We start from the raw sequence: 19,103 nt of genomic DNA, 5'->3' as shown, positions 1-19,103 counted from the left end.
GGACTGGTTCAGGTCTATAGTTAGGACTGGTTCAGGTCTATAGTTACTGGTTCAGGTCTATAGTTAGGACTGGTTCAGGTCTATAGTTAGGACTGGTTCAGGTCTATAGTTACTGGTTCAGGTCTATAGTTAATGCTGGTTCAGGTCTATAGTTAGGACTGGTTCAGGTCTATGGTTAGGACTGGTTCAGGTCTATAGTTAATGCTGGTTCAGGTCTATAGTTAGGACTGGTTCAGGTCTATAGTTAGGACTGGTTCAGGTCTATAGTTAATGCTGGTCCAGTCCTCCTCAATGGAAGACCGTATGATCAATAATCTTGATTTTTGTCATAATGTCTTCATGCACCTCGTTAAGAACGACACGCAGAGTTCTGGAGCTTTTTCTTTTTTATTTCTATTAAAGGTGACGACAGAGTCTCACTGATGGGCCCTGAACGCCCGGAGACGAGACTCCTGATCCCTGAAGGTGTCCAGAGCCGGAGCACCCTGAGGAGGAGAGTGGAGGTCTGTTTGTTGCTGTGGTAGAGAACAGAGAACCTGAACAGGTAGAGAACAGAGTACCTGGGTGAAGCGCGGCAGAGTGAGCGGTGTTTGTGTGACAGGAAGTGCTCTGCTCCTCCTCAGCAGACTGGTCCTCGTGTCAAGAATACATCCTGGTTTCACCTGCAAACACACACAGGGTGATGACATCACCGCGCTCTCCTCAGGTTGATGACATCACCACGTTCTCCACAGGGTGATGACATCACCACGTTCTCCACAGGGTGATGACATCACCACGTTCTCCTCAGGGTGATGACATCACCACGTTCTCTACAGGGTGATGACATCACCACGTTCTCCACAGGGTGATGACATCATCGTGTTCTCCACAGGGTGATGACGTCATCGTGTTCTCCACAGGGTGATGACATCATTGCGCTCTCCACAGGGTGATGACGTCATCGTGTTCTCCATAGGGTGATGACATCATCGTGGACTCACCCTCTGCAGCTGTTTGTGGTTGCTGGTCCGGCCGCTCAGCTGTTGGGCCGTCCAGCGGCGAGCGTACTCGTGAGACAGGAGGTCGGCCAGCGGAGACGTCGGCCTGGTGGACGGATCCATCAGTCTCCATCGATCAATAATCAATAATCAGTAATCGGCTCAGTGGGGGTTTCTGACCTGGTCGTGACTCCAAACGTGATGTCGGGCACCGCCGAGCGCCGCGAAGCCACGCCCTCTGGGTGTTTGGGGGCGGGGCTCTCAGTCCTCGCCCCGCCCCTCTGAGCCCGGTACTGACTCAGCTCTTTGGACGTCACCAGACCGGACTTCACCGCGTCCCGGTTCAGGGACACGAAGTCCGGAACCAGCGACCGACGAGGAGGAGCCGGGTCTCCTGGACTGGCCTGGACCTTCCAGCTGGACAGAACTGAGGAGACAGAGGACGCTCACAAACTACAACTCCCAGCAGCCCTCACACCTGTGGAGCCAAAGGACTGACGGCTCCACGTTTAGTTTGGACTCTGCAGACCAGCATCAGAAGCTCCGGGGTCCGGAACCACCAGAGACCAGAACCACTATCTGGTTCATAACAGCAGAATAATAATCACTGATTCTCTGTGTGTGTGTGTGTGTGTGTGTGTGTGTGTGTGTGTGTGTGTGTGTGTGTGTGTGTGTGTGTGTGTGTGTGTGTGTGTGTGTGTGTGCGTGTGTGGTGTGTGTGTGTGTGGTGTCTTTGTGTGACAGCAGGGATAGTTGCCTGAAGGCATGTTTCCTTCAAGCAAACGCACTGTGACAGCTGACCGCTGCTAAACCACACACACACACACACACACACACACACACACACACACACACACACACACACACACGTTTACTGTTTCTTACTTTTATCTTCTAATCGAACCACATAAACAAGTTTATTTTCTGAGCGTCTCTGTATCTGTGTTTAGTCACGAGGTTCAGCTAATCCTACATGCTATATGCTACATGCTAATGGCAGCTATCAATGCTACATGATATATGCTAATGTTATATGGTAATGCTATATGCTACAGGCTCATTATGGTAATGCTATATGCTAAAGGCTAACGGTGGATATAACTGCTACATAAATACAGGATATACTTTAAAATAATACTCATCACCTACAAAGCCCTAAACCACCTGGACCCTTCACCTGTTAACTCCTGCTCCCTACCCTTCACCTGTTAACTCCTGCTCCCTACCCTTCACCTGTTAACTCCTGCTCCCTTCACCTGTTAACTCCTGCTCCCTACCCTTCACCTGTTAACTCCTGCTCCCTACCCTTCACCTGTTAACTCCTGCTCCCTTCACCTGTTAACTCCTGCTCCCTACCCTTCACCTGTTAACTCCTGCTCCCTTCACCTGTTAACTCCTGCTCCCTACTCTTCACCTGTTAACTCCTGCTCCCTTCACCTGTTAACTCCTGCTCCCTACCCTTCACCTGTTAACTCCTGCTCCCTACTCTTCACCTGCTAACTCCTGCTCCCTACCCTTCACCTGTTAACTCCTGCTCCCTTCACCTGTTAACTCCTGCTCCCTACCCTTCACCTGTTAACTCCTGCTCTCTACCCTTCACCTGTTAACTCCTGCTCCCTACCCTTCACCTGTTAACTCCTGCTCCCTACCCTTCACCTGTTAACTCCTGCTCCCTACCCTTCACCTGTTAACTCCTGCTCCCTACCCTTCACCTGTTAACTCCTGCTCCCTTCACCTGTTAACTCCTGCTCCCTACCCTTCACCTGTTAACTCCTGCTCCCTACCCTTCACCTGTTAACTCCTGCTCCCTACCCTTCACCTGTTAACTCCTGCTCCCTTCACCTGTTAACTCCTGCTCCCTACCCTTCACCTGTTAACTCCTGCTCCCTTCACCTGTTAACTCCTGCTCCCTTCACCTGTTAACTCCTGCTCCCTACCCTTCACCTGTTAACTCCTGCTCTCTACCCTTCACCTGTTAACTCCTGCTCCCTACCCTTCACCTGTTAACTCCTGCTCCCTACCCTTCACCTGTTAACTCCTGCTCCCTACCCTTCACCTGTTAACTCCTGCTCCCTACCCTTCACCTGTTAACTCCTGCTCCCTTCACCTGTTAACTCCTGCTCCCTACCCTTCACCTGTTAACTCCTGCTCCCTTCACCTGTTAACTCCTGCTCCCTACTCTTCACCTGTTAACTCCTGCTCCCTTCACCTGTTAACTCCTGCTCCCTACCCTTCACCTGTTAACTCCTGCTCCCTACTCTTCACCTGTTAACTCCTGCTCCCTACCCTTCACCTGTTAACTCCTGCTCCCTTCACCTGTTAACTCCTGCTCCCTACCCTTCACCTGTTAACTCCTGCTCTCTACCCTTCACCTGTTAACTCCTGCTCCCTACCCTTCACCTGTTAACTCCTGCTCCCTACCCTTCACCTGTTAACTCCTGCTCCCTACCCTTCACCTGTTAACCCCTGCTCCCTACCCTTCACCTGTTAACTCCTGCTCCCTACCCTTCACCTGTTAACTCCTGCTCCCTACCCTTCACCTGTTAACCCCTGCTCCCTACCCTTCACCTGTTAACTCCTGCTCCTTACCCTTCACCTGTTAACTCCTGCTCCCTACCCTTCACCTGGTAACTCCTGCTCCTTACCCTTCACCTGTTAACTCCTGCTCCTTACCCTTCACCTGGTAACTCCTGCTCCCTACCCTTCACCTGTTAACTCCTGCTCCCTACCCTTCACCTGTTAACTCCTGCTCCCTTCACCTGTTAACTCCTGCTCCCTACCCTTCACCTGTTAACTCCTGCTCCCTTCACCTGTTAACTCCTGCTCCCTACTCTTCACCTGTTAACTCCTGCTCCCTTCACCTGTTAACTCCTGCTCCCTACCCTTCACCTGTTAACTCCTGCTCCCTACTCTTCACCTGTTAACTCCTGCTCCCTACCCTTCACCTGTTAACTCCTGCTCCCTTCACCTGTTAACTCCTGCTCCCTACCCTTCACCTGTTAACTCCTGCTCTCTACCCTTCACCTGTTAACTCCTGCTCCCTACCCTTCACCTGTTAACTCCTGCTCCCTACCCTTCACCTGTTAACTCCTGCTCCCTACCCTTCACCTGTTAACTCCTGCTCCCTACCCTTCACCTGTTAACTCCTGCTCCCTTCACCTGTTAACTCCTGCTCCCTACCCTTCACCTGTTAACTCCTGCTCCCTACCCTTCACCTGTTAACTCCTGCTCCCTACCCTTCACCTGTTAACTCCTGCTCCCTTCACCTGTTAACTCCTGCTCCCTACCCTTCACCTGTTAACTCCTGCTCCCTTCACCTGTTAACTCCTGCTCCCTTCACCTGTTAACTCCTGCTCCCTACCCTTCACCTGTTAACTCCTGCTCTCTACCCTTCACCTGTTAACTCCTGCTCCCTACCCTTCACCTGTTAACTCCTGCTCCCTACCCTTCACCTGTTAACTCCTGCTCCCTACCCTTCACCTGTTAACTCCTGCTCCCTACCCTTCACCTGTTAACTCCTGCTCCCTTCACCTGTTAACTCCTGCTCCCTTCACCTGTTAACTCCTGCTCCCTACTCTTCACCTGTTAACTCCTGCTCCCTACTCTTCACCTGTTAACTCCTGCTCCCTTCACCTGTTAACTCCTGCTCCCTACCCTTCACCTGTTAACTCCTGCTCCCTACTCTTCACCTGTTAACTCCTGCTCCCTACCCTTCACCTGTTAACTCCTGCTCCCTTCACCTGTTAACTCCTGCTCCCTACCCTTCACCTGTTAATTCCTGCTCTCTACCCTTCACCTGTTAACTCCTGCTCCCTACCCTTCACCTGTTAACTCCTGCTCCCTACCCTTCACCTGTTAACTCCTGCTCCCTACCCTTCACCTGTTAACTCCTGCTCCCTACCCTTCACCTGTTAACTCCTGCTCCCTACCCTTCACCTGTTAACTCCTGCTCCCTACCCTTCACCTGTTAACCCCTGCTCCCTACCCTTCACCTGTTAACTCCTGCTCCTTACCCTTCACCTGTTAACTCCTGCTCCCTACCCTTCACCTGGTAACTCCTGCTCCTTACCCTTCACCTGTTAACTCCTGCTCCTTACCCTTCACCTGGTAACTCCTGCTCCCTACCCTTCACCTGTTAACTCCTGCTCCCTACCCTTCACCTGTTAACTCCTGCTCCCTTCACCTGTTAACTCCTGCTTCCTACTCTTCACCTGTTAACTCCTGCTCCCTACCCTTCACCTGTTAACTCCTGCTCCCTACCCTTCACCTGTTAACTCCTGCTCTCTACCCTTCACCTGTTAACTCCTGCTCCCTACCCTTCACCTGTTAACTCCTGCTCCCTACCCTTCACCTGTTAACTCCTGCTCCCTACCCTTCACCTGGTAACTCCTGCTCCCTACCCTTCACCTGGTAACTCCTGCTCCCTACCCTTCACCTGTTAACTCCTGCTCCCTACCATTCACCTGGTAACTCCTGCTCCCTACCCTTCACCTGGTAACTCCTGCTCCCTACCCTTCACGTGTTAACTCCTGCTCCCTTGACCTGTTAACTCCTGCTCCTTACCCTTCACCTGGTAACTCCTGCTCCCTACCCTTCACCTGTTAACTCCTGCTCCCTACCCTTCACCTGTTAACTCCTGCTCCTTACCCTTCACCTGTTAACTCCTGCTCCTTACCCTTCACCTGTTAACTCCTGCTCCTTACCCTTCACCTGTTAACTCCTGCTCCTTACCCTTCACCTGGTAACTCCTGGATTTGGATTGTTTGCTCCGTTGTCTTTCTATTTTTTGTCATTTTGTTCTGTTTGTATCAATGCTACATGCGATATGCTAATCTTGCATGGTAATGCTCCATGATCCATGCTAATGGTAGGTATAAATGCTACATACTATACGTGTGTTGAGTCACTGTGGGCGGGGCTTACCCTCGGCCACGCCTCCATCTCCAAGCGAGCCGCTGCAGGTTCCAAAAGTGACCTCTGGACCAGGAACCGCCTGACCTCTGGACCGGGTCTGACCTCTGGACCGGGTCTGACCCAGGGCCGCCTGCTCACAGGAGGGAGGACCTCTTCATCATCTTCATCATCATCATCATTACAGACTGTAAACCAGCAGCTTCACATTGTTTATCCTTGAATCTTATGGACAAATAAATAAACTAATACTTTTCCCTTTTTATGTATTTGTGGTAAACTTCTTCAAATGAAGGACATTTTAAACCCTCTGTGGTGCGTTCAGGGACTCTTTGCTGTCACTGCTGCCCCCTGGTGTTCACCAGTCACTAAAACTGTGACGTCATTGTCCACAGCTGGTTTTAATGGAGTTGATTCATGGTGATACATATCTTCTAAATTCAGACAGCCTTTCACAGTAAAAGTCGTGCAGCTCCTTCACAATAAAAGCCGGAATGACGTATGAACTTCTGTTTACCTTGATGAGCAGCGGATTGGTCGACATGGAGTCTCTGGCCACGCCCACTCTAGGGGAGGACATGCTTCCTCTGTGGCTGCTGATGAAGAGTGACGATGATGAAGAGTATTTTTTATTAAACGTTTGTTTGGTTTATTAAATCAATTACATCTTCCTCCTCTTCTTCAGTGATGAAGAGCGTAGTATCTCTATGCACTCTGATGATGATGATGATGATGATGATGATGATGATACTTATAGTTCTAGCACTACTGGTCCTGAACACGTCGTAAATCGATACTTACCGGAAGGAGCTGATCAGCTGTCCTCCGGCGTCGCGGCCTCGTTGCTATGGAGACGGGACGCTAACAGCGGCGGAAAAAAAACAAAAAAACAACGACGACCGGAAGTGTCACGTGAAAGTTGAACAGAGTGAGAGGTCTTCACTTCCGGCTGGAGTTATCACAGAGGAGCACCTGAACCGGCCGCCAGGGGGCGGTGCTGCGTTCAGGGACCGCGGGGAGAAACTCGTAATATTCATCCCAATAAAGTGTATAGTTATCAGCAGCAGTAATCATCGTATTTGTAGTAGTACATTTATGTTTTTATATATTTATTGTAGTTTTAATGTAAACAAAAAAAGGAAACAACAAAATACTGCGGAATTAAAAATGTTGTTGAATAAATAGAAATAAATATTTAGATGTTTTTATTGAAACTTTACTTTGCAGGTACTTATATCGTCATTTCCTCTTTATTTTTCTATATAATAAATATATGACAGAATACTTATATAGCAAGTGTTGTTTATTGAATAAACAAAAAACATGAATATAGAATATAAAAATGTAAATATTAAATATGTACAATGTGAAAGAATATATTTCAGGATACCATGCATACTTTACTGTATTTTAATTTGTACAACATTTACAATGTTATTTATCTAAAACAACAATAAATATATACAAATATAAATACGTATACTACTACAAAAGGTACGACTAATAATAATAATAATAATAATAACATATTAGCAATCATGAGGTTTTTACACTTTTATATTCTGACCTTTTTAAACAATATTCAACCTTTCAAACACAAATGATCAAATATTCAATAAATTATGTTTCATCGTTTCAAAAAGTTTAATTTATAATAAACATATAAATTGTGTAACATGTTGATGATTAGTTCTTTAACATATTAATAGTGTGGAGATCTCCGAGTGCTCTTGAACGCAGCACCGGCCGCCTTTGAGAAAGATCGTCTCTTGCGACGAGAGTTCCTCTTCAGGGAAACCCGTTCAGTTCACTGACGAGCTTCATGTGTATGTTTCAACGTATTGATCAGTCTATTGATCAGTTTATTGATCAGTCTATTGATCAGTCTATTAATCAGTTTATTGATCAGTCTATTAATCAGTTTATTGATCAGTCTATTGGTCAGTTTTCACGTCAGTGTTCAAAACGCGTTTTGGGTTTCTGTTTCCGCGCAGAGTGGGATGTCTGTCCGTCCTCCAGCGTAACACGTCTCCGCTCTCATGGAGGACAGCGTCTCTCCGCTCGTCGCGGGCCCGGACTCTCCCGCTCCCTGACGGCTCGCTCTCGCTGCGGCTCTCCACCCTGGTTGGCTCGGCAGGGATGCTGCGGTTCTGGTTCCAGGCGGCGGCCGTCCTGTGGCTCGTGCCCGCGTCGCAGGGGGCCGCGGCCCGGCTGTACACGGAGGAGGACCCGCTGGTGATCCTGGGCGGCGGCAGCCTGAAGCCCGCCGTGGGGAACTCGTCCTCGGCCTGGCTCGTCCAGTTCTACTCGTCGTGGTGCGGACACTGCGTCCAGTACTCCGGCACGTGGAGGGCTCTGGCGCGCGACGTCACAGGTACCGCCGCGCGCCCGCGCTACGGGTCATCGCGCGCCTACGTTACGGGTTAGCGCGCGCCCGCGCTAGCTGGAGACGTTCCTCCGGCTGCCCCGTTGTTGCCATAGTTACATGCAGCCGTTTGGGAAAGGAAGGAAACGCGTAGCTGCCGTCGTGAATAGCGCGTTATGTAACGTGATGTATTAATATGTAACGTGATGTATTAATATGTATACGGGAGGCTTGTTCTCCTCGGTTTCCGGTCTCCAGCGGACACGGGGGCCTGTTGCACCGGAACACCGCCTCTACGGTCCCGGTCCGCCCGGTTCTAGTCCGGTATCACGAGTCATGACGTCATCGCGCTCAATTAGGGCCGCCGACTGATCTCATTACATGTTTTATTAATCAATAAATCAATATAAATAAAGGTAACAGGTGGGTACGCGCCTGGAACACGTGACACCTGCGGTATCCTAGCAACGACCAGTCCGACCTGAACCACGTGACACGTTTTAATTAAAGAGAACTGGTTTTAAACAGCTTCCTCGTTTATTTCTAGTTAAACTCCTTTGAATCTTTTCAAAGTAAAAATAAACTTTCAGTGCTTTTATTTTTGAAACGTCTCCTGCATGTAATAATAACAACATCGATGTAATAACAACAACAATAATATAATCCATCCATCCATTATCAGCCGCTTATCCGGGTCGGGTCGCGGTGGCAGCAGGTCCATCAGGCCGACCCAGGCTTCCCTCTCACCCGCAACACTTTCCAGCTCATTCTGGGGGATCCCGAGGCGTTCCAAGGCCAGCCGGGAGATATAATCCCTCCAGCGTGTCCTCGGTCTTCCCCGGGGTCTCCTACCAGTTGGACGTGCCTGGAAAACCTCTAATGGGAGGCGTCCAGGAGGCATCCTGACTAGATGCTGAACCACCTCAGCTGACTCCTTTCGACACGAAGGAGCAGCGGCTCGACTCCAAGCTCCCTCCTGATGTCCGAGCTCCTTACCCTATCTCTAAGGGTGAGCCCGGCCACCCTGCGGAGGAAGCTCATTTCGGCCGCTTGTATCCGAGATCTCGTTCTTTCGGTCACGACCCAGAGTTCGTGACCATAGGTGAGGGTTGGAACATAGACGACCAGTAAATGGAGAGCTTCGCCTTCCGGCTCAGCTCCTCTTCACCAGGACGGACCGGTACAGCGCCTGTTTTACTGCTGCAGCCGCACCGATCCGTCTGTCGATCTCCCGCTCCACCTTACCCTCACTCGTGAACAAGACCCCGAGATACTTGAACTCCTTCGCTTGGGGTAGGCAGTTTGTCCCCACCTGGAGGGAGCAATCCACCGGTTTCCGGCAGAGCACCATGGCCTCAGATTTGGAGGCGCTAACTCTCATCCCTGCCGCTTCACACTCGGCTGCAAAACGCCCCAGTGAATGCTGGAGGTCACAATCCGAGGAGGCAAACAGGACCACATCATCCGCGAACAGCAGAGAGGCGATCCCGAGACTCCCGAACCGGATCCTCTCCGCCCCCTGGCTGCGCCTAGATATCCTGTCCATGAAGGTCACGAACAGGACCGGTGATAAAGGGCAGCCCTGGCGGAGGCCAACACCCACCGGGAACGTGTCTGACTTACTACCGAGGATACGAACACAGCTCCTACTGCAGGCGTACAAAGACCGGATAGCCCGTGCCAAGGGGTCCGGCACCCCATACTCCCGCAGCACCCCCCACAAAAACCCCCGAGGGACCCGGTCGAAAGCCTTCTCCAAGTCCACAAAGCACATGTAGACTGGTTGGGCAAACTCCCAGGACCCCTCCAGTAGTCTTGCAAGGGTAAAGAGCTGGTCCACTGTTCCACGACCGGGACGGAATCCGCACTGCTCGTCTTGAATCTGAGGTTCGACAAGCGGTTGGAGCCTCCTTTCCAGCACCCTGGCATAAGCTTTTCCCGGGAGGCTGAGCAGTGTGATGCCACGATAGTTGAGCACACTCTCCGGTCCCCCTTCTTGAAGATGGGAACCACCACCCTGGTCTGCCAGTCCATGGGCACTGTTCCCGACCCCCATGCGACACTGAAAAGGCGTGTCAACCAAGACAGCCCAACAATGTCCAGCGCTTTCAGCATCTCAGGGCGGATCTCATCCACCCCCGGCGCCTTGCCACCAAGGAGCTTTTTGACTACCTTAGCGACCTCTGCCAGGGATATGGGAGAAACCACCCCAAAGTCTTCCGGCGCTGCCCCCTCTCCGGGGGACATGTTGGCCGGGTTTAGGAGTTCCTCAAAGTGCTCTCTCCACCACCCGACGATGTCCCCAGTCCGGGTCAGCAGTTCCCCCCCCCTGCTGAGAACAGCCTGAGGTAGGCCCTGCTTTCCCTTCCTGAGCCGTCGGATGGTTTGCCAGAACTTCCTTGAGGCCAACCAAAAGTCCTTCTCCATGGCCTCCCCGAACTCCTCCCATGCCCGAGTTTTAACATCCGCGACCATCGCAGCTGCAGCCCTTCTGGCCTGCCGGTACCCGTCAGCTGCTTCAGGAGACCCCTGGGCCAGCCAGGCCCGAAAGGCCTCCTTCTTCAGTTTGACGGCTTCCCTCACCCCCGGTGTCCACCACCGGGTTCTTGGGTTGCCGCCACGACAGGCACCGATGACCTTCTGGCCACAGCTCCGAGCAGCCGCGTCCACAATAGAGGCTTTGAACATGGTCCACTCGGGTTCCATGTCCCCAGCCTCCCTCGGGATTTGTGAGAAGTTCTTCCGGAGGTGGGAGTTGAAGACCTCCCGGACAGGATCCTCCGCCAGACGTTCCCAGTTCACCCTCACTACACGTTTGGGCTTGCCAGGTCTTTCTAGCCGACTCCCCCGCCATCTGATCCAACTCACCACCAGGTGGTGATCAGCTGACAGCTCTGCTCCTCTCTTCACCCGAGTGTCCAAGACATACGGCCGCAGATCAGATGATACGACTACAAAGTCGATCATTGATCTCCGGCCTAAGGTGTTCTGGTACCAGGTACACTTATGAGCCACCTTATGCTCGAACATGGTGTTCGTTATGGACAAACTGTGGCTAGCACAGAAGTCCAACAACAAAACACCATTCGGGTTCAGATCGGGCAAGCCGTTCCTCCCAATCACGCCCCGCCAGGTTTCTCTGTCATTGCCCACGTGAGTGTTGAAGTCTCCCAGGAGAACTATGGAGTCAGCAGGCGGCGCCCTTTCCAGGACCCCTCCCACCGACCCCAAGAAGGCCGGATACTCCGAACTGCTGTTCGGTGCATAAGCACAAACAACAGTCAGAGCTTTACTCCCTGCAACCCGTAGACGCAGGGAGGCGACCCTCTTGTTCTCCGGGGAAAACTCCAACATAGCGGCGCTCAGCCGGGGGCTCGTGAGTATCCCCACTCCCAGCCCGGCGCCTCTCACCCTGGGCAACTCCAGAAAAGGACAAAGTCCAACCCTTCTCCAGGAGCTTGGTTCCAGAGCCCATGCTGTGCGTGGAGGTGAGCCCAACTAAATCTAGCTGGTACCGCTCCACCTCCTGCACCAGCTCCGGCTCTTTCCCCGCTAGCGAGGTGACGTTCCACGTCCCTAGAGCTAGTCTATGCTGCCGGCGATCGGCTCGCCCAGGTCTCCTGCCTGGCCCGCCGCCCGGTCTGCATAGCACCCGACCCCGATAATTCTCCCCGCGGGTGGTGAGTCCACGGGGTGACAATAATATAATAACAACTATAATAAAATAATAATAATAACAATAATATAACAACTATATAATAATAATAATCAAACACAAACAACCTGTGAATCAGACTTTAGTCTCATCTTCTGAGGAAACAGCTGCTCTCTCTCACACACACACACACACACACACACACAAATACACACATATATATGTGTGTATTTGTGTGTACTCTCAGACTGGCAGCAGGTTCTGGTCGTTGGGGTTCTGGATTGCGCTCAAGAAGAAAACTTTGACGTCTGTAAAGAGTTCGGCATCAAGTTCTACCCGACGTTCAAGGTACTGCTGTGTACTAGTATACTAGTACTACTACTGTGTCTTACAATTGTGAATGAGTATGAGTATGTGCTTAATGTATACTGTCTACTCGTACTAGATAATATACGTGTACTAGTACTTTATTATTCTGTGCTCTAGTACTACATAATGATGTGTAGTACTACATGACAGCAGTAGTACTACATAATAAGCAGTACTCTTGTGTCCTCAGTACTTCCATGCTCACGCTGCAGAGACAGACAGAGGGACGTCCTACAGAGGTGAGACACGTCCTCACTCAAAGGTCCCTTACTCAGAAACTCACTTCCTGTTTAGCTGATAGCTCAGGGGTCGGCAACCCGTGACCCCGGAGCCACAGACGGGCTAAAGAGCCACAGACGGGCTAAAGAGCCACAGACGGGCTAAAGAGCCACATCCTGCCACGTCGCTGAAGCCTGTATATTATTATATTATAGTAGTATATATGACTATATATACTACTATAATATATATATTATAGTAGTATATATAGTCATATATACTACTATAATATATATATTATTATATTATAGTAGTATATATGACTATATATACTACTATAATATATATATTATTATATTATAGTAGTATATATATATATATATATATATAGTCATATATATACTACTATAATATATATATTGTTATATTATAGTAGTATATATATAGTCATATATACTACTATAATATATATATTATTATATTATAGTAGTATATATATTCATATATACTACTATAATATATATATTATTATATTATAGTAGTATATATATTCATATATACTACTATAATATATATATATATTATTATTATATTATAGTAGTATATATGACTATATATAAAATTTCATATGCTGTGATATCAAAAAGCTCTTGCGGCTCCAGACACTTTTATTTTGGTGGAAAAAAAGGCAAAATGGCTCTTTGGATATGAAAGGTTGCTGACCTCTGACCTCTGACCTCGAAGAACATACAACTGTCTCTCTCTCTCTCTCTAGGTGCAGACAGAGAGATCCAGTCAGTGAGACAGTTGATGGTGAACATCCTGCAGAACCACACCAAGGTGGACTGGCCAGACCACTGTCCTCCACTGGAACCATACAGGTACCAGAACCTATAGAACTCCACTGGAACCATACAGGTACCAGAACCTATAGAACTCTACTGGAACCATACAGGTACCAGAACCTATAGAACTCCACTGGAACCATACAGGTACCAGAACCTATAGAACTCTACTGGAACCATACAGGTACCAGAACCTATAGAACTCTACTGGAACCATACAGGTACCAGAACCTATAGAACTCTACTGGAACCATACAGGTACCAGAACCTATAGAATCGACTGAACCCGACAAACGGACGGAACCGACAGATCCAGACTGAGGGACCAGTCGTGATCTGACACTGGTGGTTCTGTGTTGTAGTTCTGCGGAGCTGCTCCCGCTGCTGGGTCAAAGGTCAGACCACTACAGCGCCATCATCGTGGAGGAACCGGACTCCTATGTAGGACGAGAGGTGAGGAACCTTACAACCAGGGGGCAGGTTCCTCACCTGTCTCTCTCTCCTCACCTGTCTCTCTCTCTCTCTCGCTCACTCGCTCGCTCGCTCTCTCCTCGCCCGTCTGTCTCTCAGGTGATCCTGGACCTGCAGCAGTTCTCTGGTGTGCAGGTGAAGAGAGCTCTGAGCTCAGATCTCCCCCTGCTGGACGCTCTGCAGATCACACGCTTCCCCTCCGTGTACCTGCTGCACCCCAACGGCACACACACACACCTGCACGTGTGAGTACACACACACACACACACACCTGCACGTGTGAGTACACACACACACACACACACACCTGCACGTGTGAGTACACACACACACACACACACACCTGCACGTGTGAGTACACACACACACACACACACCTGCACGTGTGAGTACACACACACACACACACACCTGCACGTGTGAGTACACACACACACACACACACACCTGCATGTGTAAGTGCACACACAGTTTAGTCAACCCCTAACGTTTAGTTTTGTAACCAGGAAGTCTCTTCAGATAGTATTTACTAACTTCGTCTTCCTCCTCCTCCTCCTCTTCCTCTCCCTCCTCCTCCTCCTCCTCCTCCTCCTCCAGTCAGAAGCGGTTGCGTTTCTTCTTCTCCTCTTTGTTAAAGACGTTACCAGGAGTTCATCGCAGGTTGAGGTCTAGCAGCAGTACCAGTAACGTCCTGCCGGGGGCGCTGAGGGACGAGCAGAGGGAACCCTGGAGAGCCTTTGACAGGTGTGTGTGTCTCAGGTGATCTGTGTGTGTGTGTGTGTGTGTCTCAGGTGATCTGTGTGTGTGTGTGTGTGTGTCTCAGGTGATCTGTGTGTGTGTGTGTGTGTGTGTCTCAGGTGATCTGGGTGTGTGTGTGTGTGTGTGTGTGTGTGTGTGTGTGTGTGTCTCAGGTGATCTGTGTGTGTGTGTGTGTGTGTGTCTCAGGTGATCTGTGTGTGTCTCTCAGGTTGTGTGTGTGTGTGTCTCTCAGGTGAAGTGTGTGTGTGTGTGTGTGTGTCTCAGGTGAACTGTGTGTGTGTGTCTCAGGTGATCTGTGTGTGTGTGTGTGTGTGTGTGTGTGTCTCAGGTGATCTGTGTGTGTTTGTCTCAGGTGATCTGTGTGTGTGTGTGTGTGTCTCTGGTGATCTGTGTGTGTTTGTCTCAGGTGATCTGTGTGTGTGTGTGTCTCAGGTGATCTGTGTGTGTGTGTGTGTGTGTGTGTGTGTGTGTGTGTCTCAGGTGATCTGTGTGTGTGTGTCTCAGGTGATCTGTGTGTGTGTGTGTGTGTGTGTGTGTGTGTCTCTGGTGATCTGTGTGTGTGTGTGTCTGGTGATCTGTATGTGTGTGTGTCTCAGGTGATCTGTGTGTGTGTGTGTGTGTGTGTGTGTGTGTGTGTGTGTGTGTGTGTCTCTGGTGATCTGTGTGTGTGTGTGTCTGGTGATCTGTATGTGTGTGTGTCTCAGGTGATCTGTGTGTGTGTGTGTGTGTGTGTGTGTGTGTGTGTGTGTGTGTGTGTGTGTGTGTGTCTCAGGTGAACTATGTGTGTCTGCAGGTCCAAGGTGTACTCGGCTGATCTGGAGTCAGCGCTGCACTACCTGCTGAGAGTCGAGCTGGCTACCCACAATCCCCTGGAGGGGGAGGAGCTACAGATCTTTAAGGACTTTGTCACTTTGGTCGCAAAGGTAACGGCTTTGTTTTGTTGGCCTACATTACCCACAATGCAGCTGTGATCACGTGTCTGTCTACCTGTGCAGGTGTATCCAGGCGGAGGCTCCGTGGTGAAGCTGATGGAGACGCTCTCTGATTGGCTGCTCAGTCTGCCTCTTCCACGCATCCTCCACCAGGGGGTGCTGGACCTGGTGGACAACAAGATGAGGGTACACACACACACCCACACACCCACACGCACACGCACAGATACAGCTGACTTCCTGTTTCCTGTCCAGATCTCAGGTGTGTTCCTGGGGGCGGAGCTCCGCTGGGTCGGTTGCCAGGGCAGCAGGGCGGGGCTTAGAGGTTACCCATGTTCCCTCTGGACCCTGTTCCACGTGCTGACGGTGCAGCATGATGCCACACCCACTGCCCTGGAGAACACAGGTACACACACACACACACACACACACACACACACACACACACACACACACACACACACACCCACTGCCCTGGAGAACACAGGTACACACACACACACACACACACACACACACACACACACACACACACACACACACACCCACTGCCCTGGAGAACACAGGTACACACACACACACACACACACACACACACACACACACACACCCACTGCCCTGGAGAACACAGGTACACACACACACACACACACACACACACACACACACACACACACACACACACATCCACTGCCCTGGAGAACACAGGTACACACACACACACACCCACTGCCCTGGATAACACAGGTACACACACACACACACACACACACACACACACACACACACACACACACTGCCCTGGAGAACACAGGTACACACACACACTGCCCTGGAGAACACAGGTACACACACACACACACACACACTGCCCTGGAGAACACAGGTACACACACACACATACACACACACACACACACACACACACACTGCCCTGGATAACACAGGTACACACACACACACACACACACACACACACACACACACACCCACTGCCCTGGAGAACACAGGTACACACACACACTGCCCTGGAGAACACAGGTACACACACACATACACACACACACACACACACACACACACACACACTGCCCTGGAGAACACAGGTACACACACACACACACCCCCACTGCCCTGGAGAACACAGGTACACACACACACACACCCACTGCCCTGGAGAACACAGGTACACACACACACACACACCCCCACTGCCCTGGAGAACACAGGTACACACACACATACACACACACACACACACACACTGCCCTGGAGAACACAGGTACACACACACACACACACACTGCCCTGGAGAACACAGGCACACACACACACACACACACACACACACTGCCCTGGAGAACACAGGTACACACACACACACACTGCCCTGGAGAACACAGGTACACACACACACACTGCCCTGGAGAACACAGGTACACACACACACACACACACTGCCCTGGAGAACACAGGCACACACACACACACACACACTGCCCTGGAGAACACAGGTACACACACACACACACACTGCCCTGGAGAACACAGGTACACACACACACATACACACACACACACACACACACACACACTGCCCTGGATAACACAGGTACACACACACACACACACACACACACACACACACACACACACACACCCACTGCCCTGGAGAACACAGGTACACACACACACTGCCCTGGAGAACACAGGTACACACACACATACACACACACACACACACACACACACACACTGCCCTGGAGAACACAGGTACACACACACACACACCCCCACTGCCCTGGAGAACACAGGTACACACACACACACACCCACTGCCCTGGAGAACACAGGTACACACACACACACACACCCCCACTGCCCTGGAGAACACAGGTACACACACACATACACACACACACACACACACACTGCCCTGGAGAACACAGGTACACACACACACACACACACTGCCCTGGAGAACACAGGCACACACACACACACACTGCCCTGGAGAACACAGGTACACACACACACACACTGCCCTGGAGAACACAGGTACACACACACACACTGCCCTGGAGAACACAGGTACACACACACACACACACTGCCCTGGAGAACACAGGCACACACACACACACACACACTGCCCTGGAGAACACAGGTACACACACACACACACACTGCCCTGGAGAACACAGGTACACACACACACTGCCCTGGAGAACACAGGTACACACACACACACACTGCCCTGGAGAACACAGGTACACACACACACACACACTGCCCTGGAGAACACAGGTACACACACACACTGCCCTGGAGAACACAGGTACACACACACACACACTGCCCTGGAGAACACAGGTACACACACACACACACACTGCCCTGGAGAACACAGGTACACACACACACACACACACTGTCCTGGAGAACACAGGTACACACACACACACACACACACACTGCCCTGGAGAACACAGGTACACACACACACACACACACACTGCCCTGGAGAACACAGGTACACACACACACACACACACACACACTGCCCTGGAGAACACAGGTACACACACACACACACACACTGTCCTGGAGAACACAGGTACACACACACACACACACACACACACACACACACACACACACACACTGCCCTGGAGAACACAGGTACACACACACACACACACACTGCCCTGGAGAACACAGGTACACACACACACACACACACTGCCCTGGAGAACACAGGTACACACACACACACACACTGTCCTGGAGAACACAGGTACACACACACACACACTGTCCTGGAGAACACAGGTACACACAACGCGCACACACAACTTGAGCCTTGAGTCTGTCCACCTGTCTGTCCACCTGTCTGTCTCACAGGCCTGGAGAGTGAGGCGGCCCCGGTGCTGCAGGTGATGCGTCGCTACATACGGACGTTCTTCGGCTGTGAGGCGTGCGGCCGACACTTTGAAGAGGCGGCTGCTGACGGGCTGAAGAACGTGCAGAACCCAGAGCAGCAGATCCTCTGGCTGTGGAACCAGCACAACCGGGTGAACGCCCAGCTGGCAGGTACGAGTGCTCACTACGAGTACGCATACACGCTACGAGTACGCATACACGCTACGAGTACGCACTACGAGTGCTCACTACGAGTACGCATACACGCTACGAGTACGCATACACGCTACGAGTACGCACTACGAGTGCTCACTACGAGTGCTCACTACGAGTACGCATACACGCTACGAGTACGCATACACGCTACGAGTACGCACTACGAGTGCTCACTACGAGTGCTCACTACGAGTACGCATACACGCTACGAGTACGCACTACGAGTGCTCACTACGAGTACGCATACACGCTACGAGTACGCACTACGAGTGCTCACTACGAGTACGCATACACGCTACGAGTACGCACTACGAGTGCTCGCTACGAGTACGCACTACGAGTACGCATACATGCTACGAGTACGCACTACGAGTGCTCACTACGAGTACGCACTACGAGTACGCATACACGCTACGAGTACGCACTACGAGTGCTCACTACGAGTACGCACTACGAGTA

The 19,103-nt window shown here is 51.0% G+C and overlaps 2 protein-coding genes across 2 annotated transcripts in view; one reads left to right on the top strand and one right to left on the bottom strand.

Moving 5' to 3' along the window:
• Window positions 1-416: 416 nt before the first annotated feature.
• cfap77 (cilia and flagella associated protein 77) lies at window positions 417-6,482 on the bottom strand (the record flags this gene model as incomplete). Its single annotated transcript, XM_079222213.1, has 6 exons — window positions 6,409-6,482; window positions 5,904-6,024; window positions 1,161-1,407; window positions 984-1,086; window positions 561-662; window positions 417-485 (listed from the first exon to the last, which is right to left on the bottom strand). The coding sequence occupies exons 1-6, from the start codon at window positions 6,469-6,471 to the stop codon at window positions 417-419; spliced, it is 705 nt and encodes a 234-aa protein (XP_079078339.1). The 5' UTR covers window positions 6,472-6,482.
• Window positions 6,483-8,030: 1,548 nt separating this feature from the next.
• qsox2 (quiescin Q6 sulfhydryl oxidase 2) overlaps window positions 8,031-19,103 on the top strand; it is a gene marked incomplete at its 5' end in the record, with an annotated part of 14,958 nt that continues 3,885 nt past the window's right edge. Inside the window, 11 exons of the mRNA XM_079221697.1 lie at window positions 8,031-8,265; window positions 12,159-12,259; window positions 12,471-12,519; window positions 13,275-13,380; window positions 13,707-13,797; window positions 13,915-14,060; window positions 14,413-14,559; window positions 15,368-15,497; window positions 15,570-15,692; window positions 15,762-15,912; window positions 18,411-18,599. Of these exons, the coding sequence (XP_079077823.1) occupies window positions 8,031-8,265; window positions 12,159-12,259; window positions 12,471-12,519; window positions 13,275-13,380; window positions 13,707-13,797; window positions 13,915-14,060; window positions 14,413-14,559; window positions 15,368-15,497; window positions 15,570-15,692; window positions 15,762-15,912; window positions 18,411-18,599 (1,468 nt within the window). The remainder of the gene's footprint in view (window positions 8,266-12,158; window positions 12,260-12,470; window positions 12,520-13,274; window positions 13,381-13,706; window positions 13,798-13,914; window positions 14,061-14,412; window positions 14,560-15,367; window positions 15,498-15,569; window positions 15,693-15,761; window positions 15,913-18,410; window positions 18,600-19,103) is intronic.

The sequence above is a fragment of the Taurulus bubalis genome (genome assembly GCF_910589615.1).
Source record: "Taurulus bubalis genome assembly, chromosome: 8".
Taxonomy (NCBI): domain Eukaryota; kingdom Metazoa; phylum Chordata; class Actinopteri; order Perciformes; family Cottidae; genus Taurulus; species Taurulus bubalis.
The sequence above is the reverse complement of the archived record's forward strand: the minus strand, read 5'-3'. Positions and strand labels throughout refer to the sequence as shown.